The 15,235-nt window shown below is 32.4% G+C and overlaps 1 protein-coding gene and 1 long non-coding RNA gene across 2 annotated transcripts; both read right to left on the reverse strand.

Moving 5' to 3' along the window:
* Nucleotides 5,307-6,237, reverse strand: LOC109356947. The gene is made up of 2 exons (XR_002108804.1): nucleotides 6,030-6,237; nucleotides 5,307-5,657 (listed from the first exon to the last, which is right to left on the reverse strand). It is a non-coding gene; the product is annotated as an uncharacterized LOC109356947 (long non-coding RNA).
* On the reverse strand, nucleotides 7,495-11,802 carry LOC109356946 (cinnamoyl-CoA reductase 1-like; the record flags this gene model as incomplete). The annotated part of the gene is given in 6 exon segments (XM_019600600.1): nucleotides 7,495-7,848; nucleotides 8,221-8,407; nucleotides 8,826-8,988; nucleotides 10,592-10,783; nucleotides 10,896-11,065; nucleotides 11,721-11,802. Coding segments are annotated over 6 exon segments (939 nt in total), but the record flags the coding sequence as incomplete, so codon positions are not given.

Below are 15,235 nucleotides of genomic sequence, written 5' to 3' on the forward strand. Positions count from 1 at the left end.
CAATAGCAAAATATATGTTATATTTTCATACATGGTATTTAAAGTAATATTTTAGAAGGAGTCAGTTAGTAATATTCACCGATGTTACCGTTTGAAACTAAAAATTTACATATATAATATATTTTCACTCATGTGAATGATTTAAACTTATAATAAATATGAAATTTTGGGCATATAAAGGGTTTGTACTACTTTATGAATTATCACCATCTTTTTTATTGAGTGATGTTTTTCTTTCATTATATTTTCTAGAACTTGACATATGTCGCCTTTAAGATTATTCATTGTTTGCATGCTTGAATATGATAAAGGCACTCAAGAATTGTTTTTCGACCTACATCATTTTTTAAAACACTTTTCATTAGTTGTCCAACTTTGAGCTTGAATGACATATCTTTTGTTATGGACAAATTATAATGTTACAAATATTATTACTGTTCTTGGATTATGAATATTAAATAGTGTAATTGGGAATAATGTATTTGGAAAAGAGAAAGATATTACTATTGATACAATGTGAAAAATATCCTCTACAAATGTTCTTATTTTCCTAGAAAACATGAAATGAAAATGTAAATGTAAAACATAAAGTGTAAGAATAAGGAAGAGAGAAGAAGCAAAAAAAAATGAAAAAAACACTAAAAAAAAAGAAGGAAAGACTTATGATTCGTATTTATTTACTATGCTTCCAATGGTCCATTCATAATTTAAAGGGTTGTTATTTGTTGAAAATAAATTATTATCCCTTTTAATATTCTTTTCCATACAATATATGTTTCATGGTTAACTGCAACCTTATTACAAAATATTTTTGCATGCATTCAATATTTTTGGTAGAGAAACATGGTTTGGTGTGTCTATTGTTAAAGTTTCATTTCAAAATTAATTGACAATGAAATAAGTAGCTCAATAGGTATTCAAACTATTCTCGAGACAATGATGTAGCTAATGTGAGACTTACTTTCCAACATGCCCCCTCCACATAAGTCTGTCGGATCAGGCGGATGATTACATTTGACCCATAACTAAATTGTATTTTTTGGCCCATGACAACTGGGAAAAAGTTGGGTTCTGGCACTGATACCATATTAAGGTTCCATCTCAAAATCAATTGACAATGAGAAGAGTAACCCAACAACTATTTAAATCATTCACATGACAATGAGATAAGTAATGTGAAACTTACTTTCTAACATTTTCCACCATACTTGTGAAACCGAAAGGCAAATTACAAAGGAAATGTCCATTAGAAGCAGATAGGAACATACTATAGTCATGTTGGACAACATGACCCTAGTTGGACCATGTTGGACACCACGGTCATAGTCAGACCATGTTGGGCACAACAATCGTGTTCCCTAGAGTCCCAAGTATATGTACATTCTAGTAGATTCATAATATGTTCGTCGTGCTATGATCGTGGATCAACACCATTAAAAATAGATATTTAACAACGAATGAGTGCTATTAAAAGTAGTCGTTTAACAGCGCTCACTTGAGTAAGCGCGGTTAAATGTAGACATTTAATAGTGCTCGTTTGAGTGAGCACTGTTAAAAATTAGAAAATAGACATTTAACAACATATGTTTACGTGAACGCTTTTAAAAGTAAAAAATGGACATGTAAAAGCGTCTGTTTAAGTGAGCATTGTTAAAAGTATAAAGTGAACATTTAATAACACTCGTTTGAATGAGCGTGATTGAGGTCGTACCCGATGCAATTAAAAACTGCAGTACTAAGAAGTGACTCCTAGGTCGTTTCCCAAGGATTATCTTTCAAGCAAAACTTCAAACACCTTATACTGACACACACAAAGGGTTTTTTGTTGTTGGATAGTATGAACATAAATCAAATTCAGAAACAGTAGTTAAGCAATGTAATAAAATGGTTAAATCCATTTGGTTAGTTTGTTCACAACTCAATCCTCGATTTCAAAAGATTAATTTCAGATTTCAAACATCATCTTCCTAGTTTGCATAGTTTCAGAACTTAAACATTTAACTAAACGAAATCAAAATAGTCATGGAACATTAACAAGTTCACACAAACTAAGCGTTCATGCACTATAGAGTAAATCAACTAAACGAAGATAAACTCATAAACTAGTTTCCAAACAATAGGATTAAGCAATCATATTCAGAAATAGGATAGATAAATCAATAGTAAAGAAACCGAAAGTGCAATAATAACAAAACCTCAAGAGTTGTGATACATTACCAAAGAAATTTAGTCTACAAGTTTAGTCTTCCATGGAAATGAAAGCAAAACCGAAATGAAATGAAGAAGTGAAAACCGAAATGAAATGAAGAAGTGAAAACCGAAATGCAATGAAGAAACCCTAGCATAGCATAAAGAGAGAAAAAAAAGAAAAATGTAAAGTGATGGAATGAAGAGTGATAGAGTGGAATTCGGGTTCCCTCTTTTACAAAGAGTAAAACCGAAAATGGATCATAAACAATGGGCCCAAAACTAAAACCGAATTTAAAAATAAAACTCCTAAAATAAAATTACAATCTCCACTTCAACACATATCCTCCACTTCCATAATGCCCAAAATGCCATTGGTCTCAAATATGATCTAAAAGTGATAATAGATTTAATTAGGCCAAATAATCCTAAATTACCTCATTATAGGAATATTAGTCCAATAAAGTCTAAAACACTAAACAATGTCAAACAAAGTCAATCAGACACCAAGAAACATTAATTATGCTAAATTAAGGTTATGAATAATGTATAATATATTGTTCATCAGAGCGTTATTAAAAGTATAAAGTTGACATTTAATCGCACTCATTTAAGCAATCACTATTAAATGTGTAATTTTAATCATTTAACTATGTTTGTTGTGTAAAAGGTAGACAAATGGTGGGTTCATTTAAGAAGAAAAGGTAAGTTGCATTATTAGAGTGAAATGTAGAAAAATGCTTAATTTACTAGGAAATGTGAACAAATATAAAATAAATTGTGAGACCCAGTTAAGGATAGAAAATGAGTTGTACCATTGAGAATGTTCTTAGAAGAGATGAAATTAGTTATGATAGACTTAATAGTGAGTAGTGCTTTAAATTACTCTCGCAATTGCGGGTAAATGCCACCAATGTGACTATAACTGTAATCTATTACTATTGTGGACTCTCAAAAGTGTGATATTGCCAACTCAAATGTGCTTATGAAATGCAATTCAAAATACTAATGGTGAGATTAAAAATTTATGGGAATAAGCAAACAATCAAATAGTAAAAGAGTATAGAGAAAAAAGAATAACATAAGGGACTTGATAACGATGTTCGGCCAATTGTAGCTACTTCCTCGGAAGCGTTAAGAATCTACCACTATGTATTATTAGAAAATAAGGATTTGTGTTTGACTATTATTTTCCTTCTTACATTAGGTTTACGTAACTTAAAAATATAGTTATTTAGCCGACCTCTTTACATCAGTTCAAACTCTTAACTTGTATTGTTGTTATCTAGAGAATGTAAGTCATTACACAACAAAAACGTTAAGGAAAAGTAAAGTAGAAGCTTAGTCTGCTACTTCTAACTAACTGCTGTTGCAAATCCTTACGCATGAGGAATATTATAGTTTTGGAAGGAGAATCATATTGAAGACTTGCCTTTTGAGGGGTGGACATCTTGTGTAATAAAAAGTGTATTACTCAAATGTATTATTGTTTGTGATTTGTTAAAAAATACTTAATTATTAAATTTTTAATTTAAATATATTTTTTTCAATCAATCACAAATGAACAGTAGCACATTGTGAGACAACAGCTGTTCCTGAAATGGAACATGCTTTGTCTATATATTTGAGGATATTTGTCATCTGAGTTGTGTAGCTTTATTGTTAATAATAAAACTGTAAAAACATAAAAAAAAAATTCATTTTTTTTCCAAAAGATTATGAGTGAATTATAAAGATGGTTGTATTTCTAAGGAGGTAGAGAGGTCACTCAATGTTTTATATCATTTAATATGACACTGAATACTTCTTTATCCCAAAACTAATAAATTATGAATGGTCTACAAACTTGAGTTTATTCAAGTGTGAAATCTCACATTGTATATGCGGGAAGGAGTGGAAAAGTTAATAAGTAGAAAGTGTTCATTGAACTAATGTCCTAAGGTTTTGGTTCAAGACGTGGTGTCTCACTTGTGGCTCTTCACTCTTCTTATATCTTGATAACAATGGAACTCTCTGGTAGTTGGAGGCTCCCCAATCATAGTCTGGTCCAACAAGTAATATTAAAGCTGATGGTTTGGCTAGGACATGGTGGACTTAAGGGGGGGCGGACCGGAAAGTGTGTGGTATCCACACTTGAGGAAGAGTGAAAGAATTTATAAGTAGAAAATGTCTATGAAACTAATGTCTTAAGGTTTTAGTTCAAGATGTGGTATCTCACTTGTGTCTCTCTACTCTTCCTATACCCCAGTAACAATGAAACTTCTTGATAGTTGGAAGCTCCCTGGTCACACTCTAGTCCAACTGGATCAGTGATCCTAGAAGCATCACCATAGTAATTCACTCAAAGTAACTCTTAACATAGCTAAAGATCTCCAAAAACTCTTGATATGTTGGTATACTTATCTTTAAATTTCATGTACTTCAAAGGTTATTTATCCATCAATCATATTACAACAAAACTGATATGCTTATAAACGTAATGGTTTTATGGTTATGCTTTAATCAAATTAAGAAAAGCAAAAAAAAACCTTGGCACTAAGAGTTCTTGTAATGTAGATACATAAACATTCTTTTATATTTTTTTCCCAGTGAAAGGGAGAAATCACACATTTGAGGGTTAGGAATTCTAGCACTCACATATGCTCCTGTCTTAACTTTTATTGTTAATTTGCAAGTTGAGTTTTAGAGGGTAAATTATGAAAAGAGAAAACTTGAGATCTATGAATTGCACTTATAAGATAGTTCTGAAGTCTTCTATTTCTCTTCTTTCCCCAAAACTCATCTTACAAAGAAACCATTTAAAAAAGATGTTAGTAGTAATTGACAACAAGTGGTTAGTAAAGTATAATTTGGTGATAGGTTGAGGAGGGAGGATTTTTAAGGATGAACAACCTGCATCATATATTTTCAAGTATAGTAATTTTTTTTTATATTATGGGTATTCTTCACCTTTTGAGTAAGGAACCAATCTTTTTCATGATACGTAAATGCCTTCCTAACAAGTGCTAATTCCAGGAATTGAACCCTTGACCTTTTAGTTATCCTGAGAATCTAGCGAGATCTTACACCATTAAACTAACATCTTGTTGGTCAAGTAATTAAAAGCGAGGGGAATATCATTTGTAATGTAAAATATATCTAGATCAGCATGCTTGAGACTTAATACAAACCAAACCATGACTTAGTGAGAACTAGTTTTTATTTAGTTTAAGCCTTATTTCACAATACATTTCTTCAGAAACATGGCATGAGCATAAAAAACCAAGCCACTAATTAAAACAAGTTTCAGATTATCAACATTCACTCTTCCAGGATATATAATGAATTAAATGTTGACAAACTTCTTTTCTTTCAAGCTTTCCACAGTCTCTTTGAGGCTCACTTCCAAAGGAGTAAATTCAATTCCCAATGTCTTGGCCTTTTCTTTGGAGACCTGATATCCTGGCACATATGGCTTATCATCTTCAGACCTGTTAACATTGTTTTGACAGTGAAAATGGTATTAGAAAAATCAAAACATGAAAAAATTGTGTTATTTAGATTATTATAATATAAACACACAAATATTAGTATCTATTGGTCAGTGATACATGTATATGAAACAACAGTTGTATAATTTACATATGTGAAGTTGTAATACATGGCCTTATTTTAAGAACACATAATTCTATAATGAATTTCAAATGAAAAGTGCAGTATCAATTAGCATAGTTCTTGTAAATAAACAGTGTAAGGTGAAAAGAGAGACTCGCTGCGAGGGCCTATGATTGATGAAATGGAGCGTGCGCACACACAAAGGTGAATCAATGCAATGGCGAAGTTATCAAAGTAATTAAACTTACTTCTCGGGCAGCTTTAGTGTCGGGTACAGATCATGTAAAGTCTTCACAAGTTCTGAGAAGTGTACCACTCTCTCAACCAAACAATGTCTTCCACTAGCTGAAGAAACCTCATATGCCTGAATATGGGCATTTGCAACATCTTTCACATTGATCCACCCAAAAGTAGAATTTGGAAATGTTTCTGCACCTGTATCATGGAATTGAAAGAGTTTCTTCCATCAAACAAGAGAACAGATCATGCGTTGGAAAAGTTAATAAGTAGAAAGTGTTCATTGAACTAATGTCCTAAGGTTTTGGTTCAAGACGTGGTGTCTCACTTGTGGCTCTTCACTCTTCTTATATCTTGATAACAATGGAACTCTCTGGTAGTTGGAGGCTCCCCAATCATAGTCTGGTCCAACAAGTAATATTAAAGCTGATGGTTTGGCTAGGACATGGTGGACTTAAGGGGGGGCGGACCGGAAAGTGTGTGGTATCCACACTTGAGGAAGAGTGAAAGAATTTATAAGTAGAAAATGTCTATGAAACTAATGTCTTAAGGTTTTAGTTCAAGATGTGGTATCTCACTTGTGTCTCTCTACTCTTCCTATACCCCAGTAACAATGAAACTTCTTGATAGTTGGAAGCTCCCTGGTCACACTCTAGTCCAACTGGATCAGTGATCCTAGAAGCATCACCATAGTAATTCACTCAAAGTAACTCTTAACATAGCTAAAGATCTCCAAAAACTCTTGATATGTTGGTATACTTATCTTTAAATTTCATGTACTTCAAAGGTTATTTATCCATCAATCATATTACAACAAAACTGATATGCTTATAAACGTAATGGTTTTATGGTTATGCTTTAATCAAATTAAGAAAAGCAAAAAAAAACCTTGGCACTAAGAGTTCTTGTAATGTAGATACATAAACATTCTTTTATATTTTTTTCCCAGTGAAAGGGAGAAATCACACATTTGAGGGTTAGGAATTCTAGCACTCACATATGCTCCTGTCTTAACTTTTATTGTTAATTTGCAAGTTGAGTTTTAGAGGGTAAATTATGAAAAGAGAAAACTTGAGATCTATGAATTGCACTTATAAGATAGTTCTGAAGTCTTCTATTTCTCTTCTTTCCCCAAAACTCATCTTACAAAGAAACCATTTAAAAAAGATGTTAGTAGTAATTGACAACAAGTGGTTAGTAAAGTATAATTTGGTGATAGGTTGAGGAGGGAGGATTTTTAAGGATGAACAACCTGCATCATATATTTTCAAGTATAGTAATTTTTTTTTATATTATGGGTATTCTTCACCTTTTGAGTAAGGAACCAATCTTTTTCATGATACGTAAATGCCTTCCTAACAAGTGCTAATTCCAGGAATTGAACCCTTGACCTTTTAGTTATCCTGAGAATCTAGCGAGATCTTACACCATTAAACTAACATCTTGTTGGTCAAGTAATTAAAAGCGAGGGGAATATCATTTGTAATGTAAAATATATCTAGATCAGCATGCTTGAGACTTAATACAAACCAAACCATGACTTAGTGAGAACTAGTTTTTATTTAGTTTAAGCCTTATTTCACAATACATTTCTTCAGAAACATGGCATGAGCATAAAAAACCAAGCCACTAATTAAAACAAGTTTCAGATTATCAACATTCACTCTTCCAGGATATATAATGAATTAAATGTTGACAAACTTCTTTTCTTTCAAGCTTTCCACAGTCTCTTTGAGGCTCACTTCCAAAGGAGTAAATTCAATTCCCAATGTCTTGGCCTTTTCTTTGGAGACCTGATATCCTGGCACATATGGCTTATCATCTTCAGACCTGTTAACATTGTTTTGACAGTGAAAATGGTATTAGAAAAATCAAAACATGAAAAAATTGTGTTATTTAGATTATTATAATATAAACACACAAATATTAGTATCTATTGGTCAGTGATACATGTATATGAAACAACAGTTGTATAATTTACATATGTGAAGTTGTAATACATGGCCTTATTTTAAGAACACATAATTCTATAATGAATTTCAAATGAAAAGTGCAGTATCAATTAGCATAGTTCTTGTAAATAAACAGTGTAAGGTGAAAAGAGAGACTCGCTGCGAGGGCCTATGATTGATGAAATGGAGCGTGCGCACACACAAAGGTGAATCAATGCAATGGCGAAGTTATCAAAGTAATTAAACTTACTTCTCGGGCAGCTTTAGTGTCGGGTACAGATCATGTAAAGTCTTCACAAGTTCTGAGAAGTGTACCACTCTCTCAACCAAACAATGTCTTCCACTAGCTGAAGAAACCTCATATGCCTGAATATGGGCATTTGCAACATCTTTCACATTGATCCACCCAAAAGTAGAATTTGGAAATGTTTCTGCACCTGTATCATGGAATTGAAAGAGTTTCTTCCATCAAACAAGAGAACAGATCATGCGTTGAAATATATTTGAAGCATGTAGGAATTGCTACTATTCATTAAAATAACAATTAGATAAACAAATATAACGAAAAGTAAAATAAAAATAGTTTAGACAAGAATCAAACTAGAAATAAAAGGGAAGAAACTCTCATCCAGCTCAACAATCACAATTTTGACCAAAATGCATAAACATGCCTTAAATGTAAGTACAAAATATAGATTTGTAGTTATTATTTCAATTATTTTCGTTTTCATTTTTTTTTCAATTTGCTTGATCCAGAAAAGGCCATTGAGTTAAAAAAAACATCATGTAATCCAGTGGCAGACAAAGCAGAAAGTAGAATATTTATACAGCATAACTAATATAAATCAATATTACCATTAATTAGGTTTAAAACAGCAGCAGCACTTGTGTTAAGGACTGGTTGCAAGAGAGGCCCTATCACCATTGCTGGGTTAATCGTAACCATGTCAATGTTGTTTTCTTTTACAAATTTCCAGGCAGCATCCTCAGCCAAAGTCTTCGAAAGAACATACCACATCTGAAAACATAAGTAGGAAATGGCAAGAAAGTTAAAGAGCATTGTTGCATACTGTAAGAGATTTAAAGGAACATATTGCTTTGGTGAACCAAATGGTTAATGATATGTTTGACCACCCAACCTAGAGAAGCATCTTATCATTTACGAAATTGGTGATTCACGATCAGAAACATTTATTTTGTCTGTATAAGCATGGTAAATAGTAAATATAAAATTTTGCAACAATTGCAATGTTATGGCAGGTGGAACTTGAACACTGGTGTTTCAAGCTGACAAAAAATTTCTTTTTTATGAGTATAGAAGATAGAGATATTTGCAAGGATTGCAAAGTTTTTCCAGGACAGAGCTTGAGCATACACAGTGTTTAAGATATGACGAGCATGTTCGGAGGGGAAAAAGATAAATCATTAAGCTAAAAAACCCAAGGACTCAATGGTGGCAGCTAAAGGAAAGAAATATTAGGTGCGTAAAAGAAATTTCTCAGAACAAAAAAAGGATTTGCAAGACACGAGGGATAGCAAACCTTATGGTGGAAAACTAGGAAGATGGCCAGTGAGAATTAGAAGGATGGCAAAAATGTTAACAATAACATTAAAAGAGAGTGCCTTGCTTTTGGGTAAAATAAAGAGAGTGATTTAAAACATTTAGGTATATAGAAGTATTGAAAACTATAAAAGTCCTAATTAGCTTATAATGATACTAAGAAGACAGACAGCAAGGCAAAGTACAAAGCTTTTGAGGGATTATTTAAAAAGTTGATCAGTGTGCAAACGGAACATGTTTTTAAATAACCCGAGGATGAAGTGAAGTTAACGAGTTCAAAGGATATATAAGCCATAGGTTTTGTTTCAATAGAAGAAAATTATTATCATGAATGGGAGGAAAAGAATACTAGATTAGGTGACAAGATTATCTCTCGAACACACGAATAGACAAAAATACACTAAAATATGTTCCATTCCACACTCATGAAATCCTTTTCCTTCTATTTCTCTAACACTAATTGCCCTCAGTGTGTCATGGCTAGCAATCATTGCTTTACTTCATATTCATTGTATAGCTTCAGCAGTTTTAACAACGGCCGCATTTTATTCTACACATTTTACATAATTAACTTCCTGGAACAATGTTAGCAGTGGCAATTTTCAACAATCATGTCTACCAGTCTCACTCTGAGTCTCTGATTAGAAATTGAAAAGGAATGGCAGTGCAAGAACATATAAATTATGGTAAAAATAATAAGGAACAGATGACACAAAAATTAAGATACCAAATCGAGACAACTTCATGCACAGATTATGGACACTCGGTATAATTTTTTATCTGACACTAACATCACTCTGATGTAATTAAAAAATAACCATTTTTACTATGTTTCTTTCAGGAAGAAACATCTTTCGTGATATAATTGACACACTTTTCATCATTTTAAATAGCAGAAGCATCCCATGCCCATCATTTAAACACTTGTCACATGCATTCATGATTAAGGATACAAAAACATGTTTATATTTATCAAATTAATGAGTAGAAAACATAGTATCCAAAGTACCAACTCTCAAAAAAATTATTACTTTCAAGGGGAAATGGCATATTTATATACCTTGGATTCCCTACAGATATCTGGATTGGAAAACCATGTCTCATCAACAACAACATCAGGAGTACGAGGATTTCCATTATACGCAACAGCAGCGATTGAAGAAGTCAAAACAACACGTTTCACATTCGGTGATTTCGCGATTGAATTAAGAACATTTAGAGTTCCCTTCAATGCTGGTTCTATTAACTCGGCCTGAAAATTATATGAAACTCCACTGTCAAGTCATGAAAAGCACCCCAAAAGAATTATTAAAAAAACATAAAATGGAGTGTTAAAAGTAAATTGAAGAATGATATGAATGAACCTGTGGGTCCTTGACATCATGATAAAATGGAGAAGCAGTGTGAAAAACACCATGACAACCTTGGACAACAGTGTCAAAGGAACCTTCTTCAAGCAGATTTGCCTTAAACAGATGCAATCTCTCCTTAGCACCATCAAGTTTAAGCAAGTGATCAATCTTTCTTGCATCACCTGCACATAAATCAAGCTATTGATGTAATAACAATATAGTGAATACCCCCCTTTTGGTCTTTATAAATGTCCAGGTATACCAAATTGATCCCGAAAAAATACAAATTTAAACTGCTGCTCAAAGATAGTGAATGTAAAAAATAGTTTTCCTATCAGGAGTCATAGAGAATGCTAGAAAAGACTAATTTGAAGCATATTTAATATTTTTTGGACCATTTTGAGAATTTCAAATTTCCAAAGAACTAAATTGGGATAAGCAAAAATTTAGAAGAACCAAATCCTCATTGTTTTAAGCATGATGTCATATGATACACTAAGCATGATGTCATATGATACACTAAGCATGATGTGTCATATGATACACGTAGCTGACCCTGTCTAGTGAAAATAAAAGTTTAATTGTTGTTGGAAGCCTCAAAAAGATAATAAGGTTACTACTTAGTGACCTATCACGAATTCAGATACTCCCTTACTATATAAGGTTGAGATGTAGTACATCTACTTCCCAGACTCGTGCATCAGACCGCTCTTTTTGGGGGTAAACAGAATATAATCACACAGCCCCTATGGTGGTTCAAAACCATGATAATAACAATAATAGTAATAGTGAAATGGAATTAAAAATGATAAAAAGAGTAATGAAGAGGAAACAGACTAGGATCGCGAACAGTGGCTTTGACAGTATAACCGCGATTAAGAAGAAGCTTGACGATCCATGAAGCTATGTAACCGGAAGCACCAGTCACGCACACCACCTTTCCTGCGCTGCTACTCATCTCTTTTTATCTTTGGGTTCTGCTTATATGACAAATCAAGATGCCAGATGGGAAATTCTAACATGTATACTCTTATATATAAGAGAATAAATCATTCAGCATAATATAACTTATCTCCTTCCTAACATAAAAAAATAATATGGGTATAATTTTGTTTAGTTTTAGAAATACTTTTGTAAAAAATAATTAAATATGATATATGTCGATCGTAGTGGTTGGAGAAGAAAAACTTATATCCACATACTTTATTCTCTATATATAATAATATTTTTCTGATAAGAAAATAAGTTATTTCATTCATTACTAAAATTATTACATATCATATTCAAGATCTATAAAAATATTTTTATAAACTAAACAATAAGACATATATTATGATTTTAGTAATTTGGATAATAAAATACATTTCCTATTAGAAAGAGTTATTTTAATCCAATTAGGCCAAGCTTGACCAAAAGAAATTATTATACTCCTTGCTACAGTTCTAGATAGTTTATCAATTAAGACAATAATATTTATCTATTAGTGTAAAAATTTAGAAAATAAGTATATATTTATATTAGAAGGATAAATTATTTTCTTTAACCATTAAAATTATAATATGTGTATTATTTTGTACTTTTTTGAATTTTTTGTAGAAAACAATTGAATATGACTTTTGTCATAATCATAATGATTAGAGGAGATAACTTAATTTCTGGTATAAGAAGAAAAAAAATTTCTTAAAGATTTATACATGTTTATTCATCTTATTACTTATATTGTTAACCTTGATTAAAAAGTTATGAAATATTTAAACTCATTAGAAAGTAAGGTTGAATGTTATATCTGAAGTTCATCTAGAATTTATATGAACATTATAATATTATCAAAGTACGCATTTGAGTTTTAAAAGTTATTGTGTATTCAAAATAATAATTATTACTATCTTAGTTAATTTAAAAAAGGTTATAATTTGAAATTAGTAATCGCAATTATAAATATATGTCTGACAGTCTGAACGTATAAGAAATGACAATTGGGTGAGTATATTTGACAATTATAGAAACCCATTGATAAAATTATAATATTTATTGTATTTATAGTGTAAAAGAATAACTCTAAGAATCGAAAATGATTAAAGAAATATATAATAGAGGAGATCTTTAAATACATTTAAAAAAGTGAATGTGATTTTTCCTATCCAGACCATAAAGTTTGAAAGGCACAAGTGTCTATCTTATATTTTTACACGGGTAGAAAAAAATATTTCACATCTTAGTCATTCATTTTAGGAAAATTCAATGACTTAAATTAGTGAATGAATCTTAATAATTAGATTTCTTTAAAATGAATTGCTAAGATGTGGAGTAAGTGGATCATCTCCCATATTTAATACTACCAACGTATCTCCTCACCCGATGAGTAAGAAACTTGTTGGACCAGACTGCAACCGGGGAGCCTCCAACCACCAGGGAGTTCCATTCTTACATGGGTATGGGAAGAGTGGAGAGCCACAAGTGAGACACCACGTCTTGAACCAAAACCTTAAGGCATTAGTTTCATGGGTCTTTCCTTCTTATAAACTCTTTCACTCCTCCCATACATATGTAACAATGAAACTCCCTAGTGGTTGGAGGCTCCCCGGTCACAGTCTGGTCCAACAAGTGGTATCAAAGTCGATGGTTCAGCTGGGACATGGTAAACTTAAGGGAGAGCAAACCAGAAAGTGTGTGATACCAACACTTGAGGGGGAGGTTGTTGAGTTTATTCAAGTGTGAAGTCTCACATTGGATATGTGTGGATGAGTGAAAGAGTTTTTAAGAAGGGAAAGCTCATGGAACTAATGCCTTAAGGTTTTGGGTCAAGATGTGGTGTCAAGCTCACTTATATGCTTCTTTCACTTAGCCAATCTCTTTTGGGTATGTGGTTTTGCTCATCTCAACAAGTATCGTTCCCAAGAATTAAACTCTTGATCTTATTGTCATCCTGAAAATCTAGTAGGATCTTATATTACTAGACCAACATCTTCTTGCACAGAGGTGATGTTAGATCCTATTCAACAGAGAATTCTGAAGCTGACTCGGGTATATTCGTACGCCATTGGGTTATTTGAGGATGGCACTAGTTGAGGCTTGACTGTTATTATTTCCTTTTGCGATCGAGCAACCTAGGAACAGTTGTTGCCTACATAACCGACCTCTTAGACCAGACCATGATATAGAGAAAGGAGCTAGATCGTGAGAAGGGCATTATAGAAAAAATACCCCAACAATTTAAGGCAGTGGCCCATCATGATTGTAGCACTGGTTCCGGCTTCGAGGGAGTTGAAAAAGCCTGTCTTTTATTCAAGCAGCTATAGCTCAGCCACTCAATTATTTGTGCAGGCACACAGAGGAGTAACCCAATGCTTGTGAGTTACAAGGAAGCAAAGGAGAAAATGGGTTGGTTTGAGGGCTTGTTGATAGACGAGACAAGGAAGCAAAGGAGAAAAGAAAGATCGGAATAGAAGAGAGGTAATTGTTGAATGAACAATGAACCCTATCTTATATGTGTTAGAAATTTATAATTTCTAATTAAGGTGGGCATCATATATTTGATACAATGATATCGGCTATTTATTTCGGGGGTTACATTATAAGTGATCTAATTACTAGCACCCCATAGATTTCTAAAAGCTGATAACGGATATGAGCTTAATGGGTGGATACCCATAAGGTTAACCTATAGGGGATAATAGGAACCATATAAGTTAACGCATAAGGAAGGTTATGGTCCCCGAATACACTAAATCACAAACAGTTTTCACCTATTCCCATCAGAGAGAAAACGAAGGTCCCAAAGGAATTAAGGATTTGGTTGAGGAAGACCATCATACCAAAAATCTCTCAAAATGTATGTCAAAGGAGTAGATCAGAGAACATGGATTCATGTATGATTTTGCATCCTTGTTTTATATTATGTGTGAGAGTCATGATATTCAAGATCCTATGATTGATATTTCACCAATCATCAGGAAATATCAAACAAGTGGTATCAGAGCTTTAGGTTCTGAATTTTATGATTCTCCATTAAAGATGTTTTCCCCTAAATTTTTATGAACCCTAATTTTTTAAATTTGAGGATAATTATGCTTCCGCTATTGATTATGAAAATTGGGTATTTAGGAATAATGAAGATAAATTTTATTCGCTTCCTCTTATGTGAATTATGAGTAATTTGTATTATGAATCATTGCAACATGTGTTGAAGTATATATTCAAATATGTACATGAACATTACATTAAATTTTATGACTCTGTTATATAATATGTATATTATATGCACTAATGTCTTAATGTTGGACATTGATTATTATTACTTCACAGTTTTTGCAATTGTTAAAGTATATGTATAAGGAATATATATATATATA

This window comes from Lupinus angustifolius, chromosome LG09 (assembly GCF_001865875.1).
Source record: "Lupinus angustifolius cultivar Tanjil chromosome LG09, LupAngTanjil_v1.0, whole genome shotgun sequence".
NCBI classification, from domain to species: domain Eukaryota; kingdom Viridiplantae; phylum Streptophyta; class Magnoliopsida; order Fabales; family Fabaceae; genus Lupinus; species Lupinus angustifolius.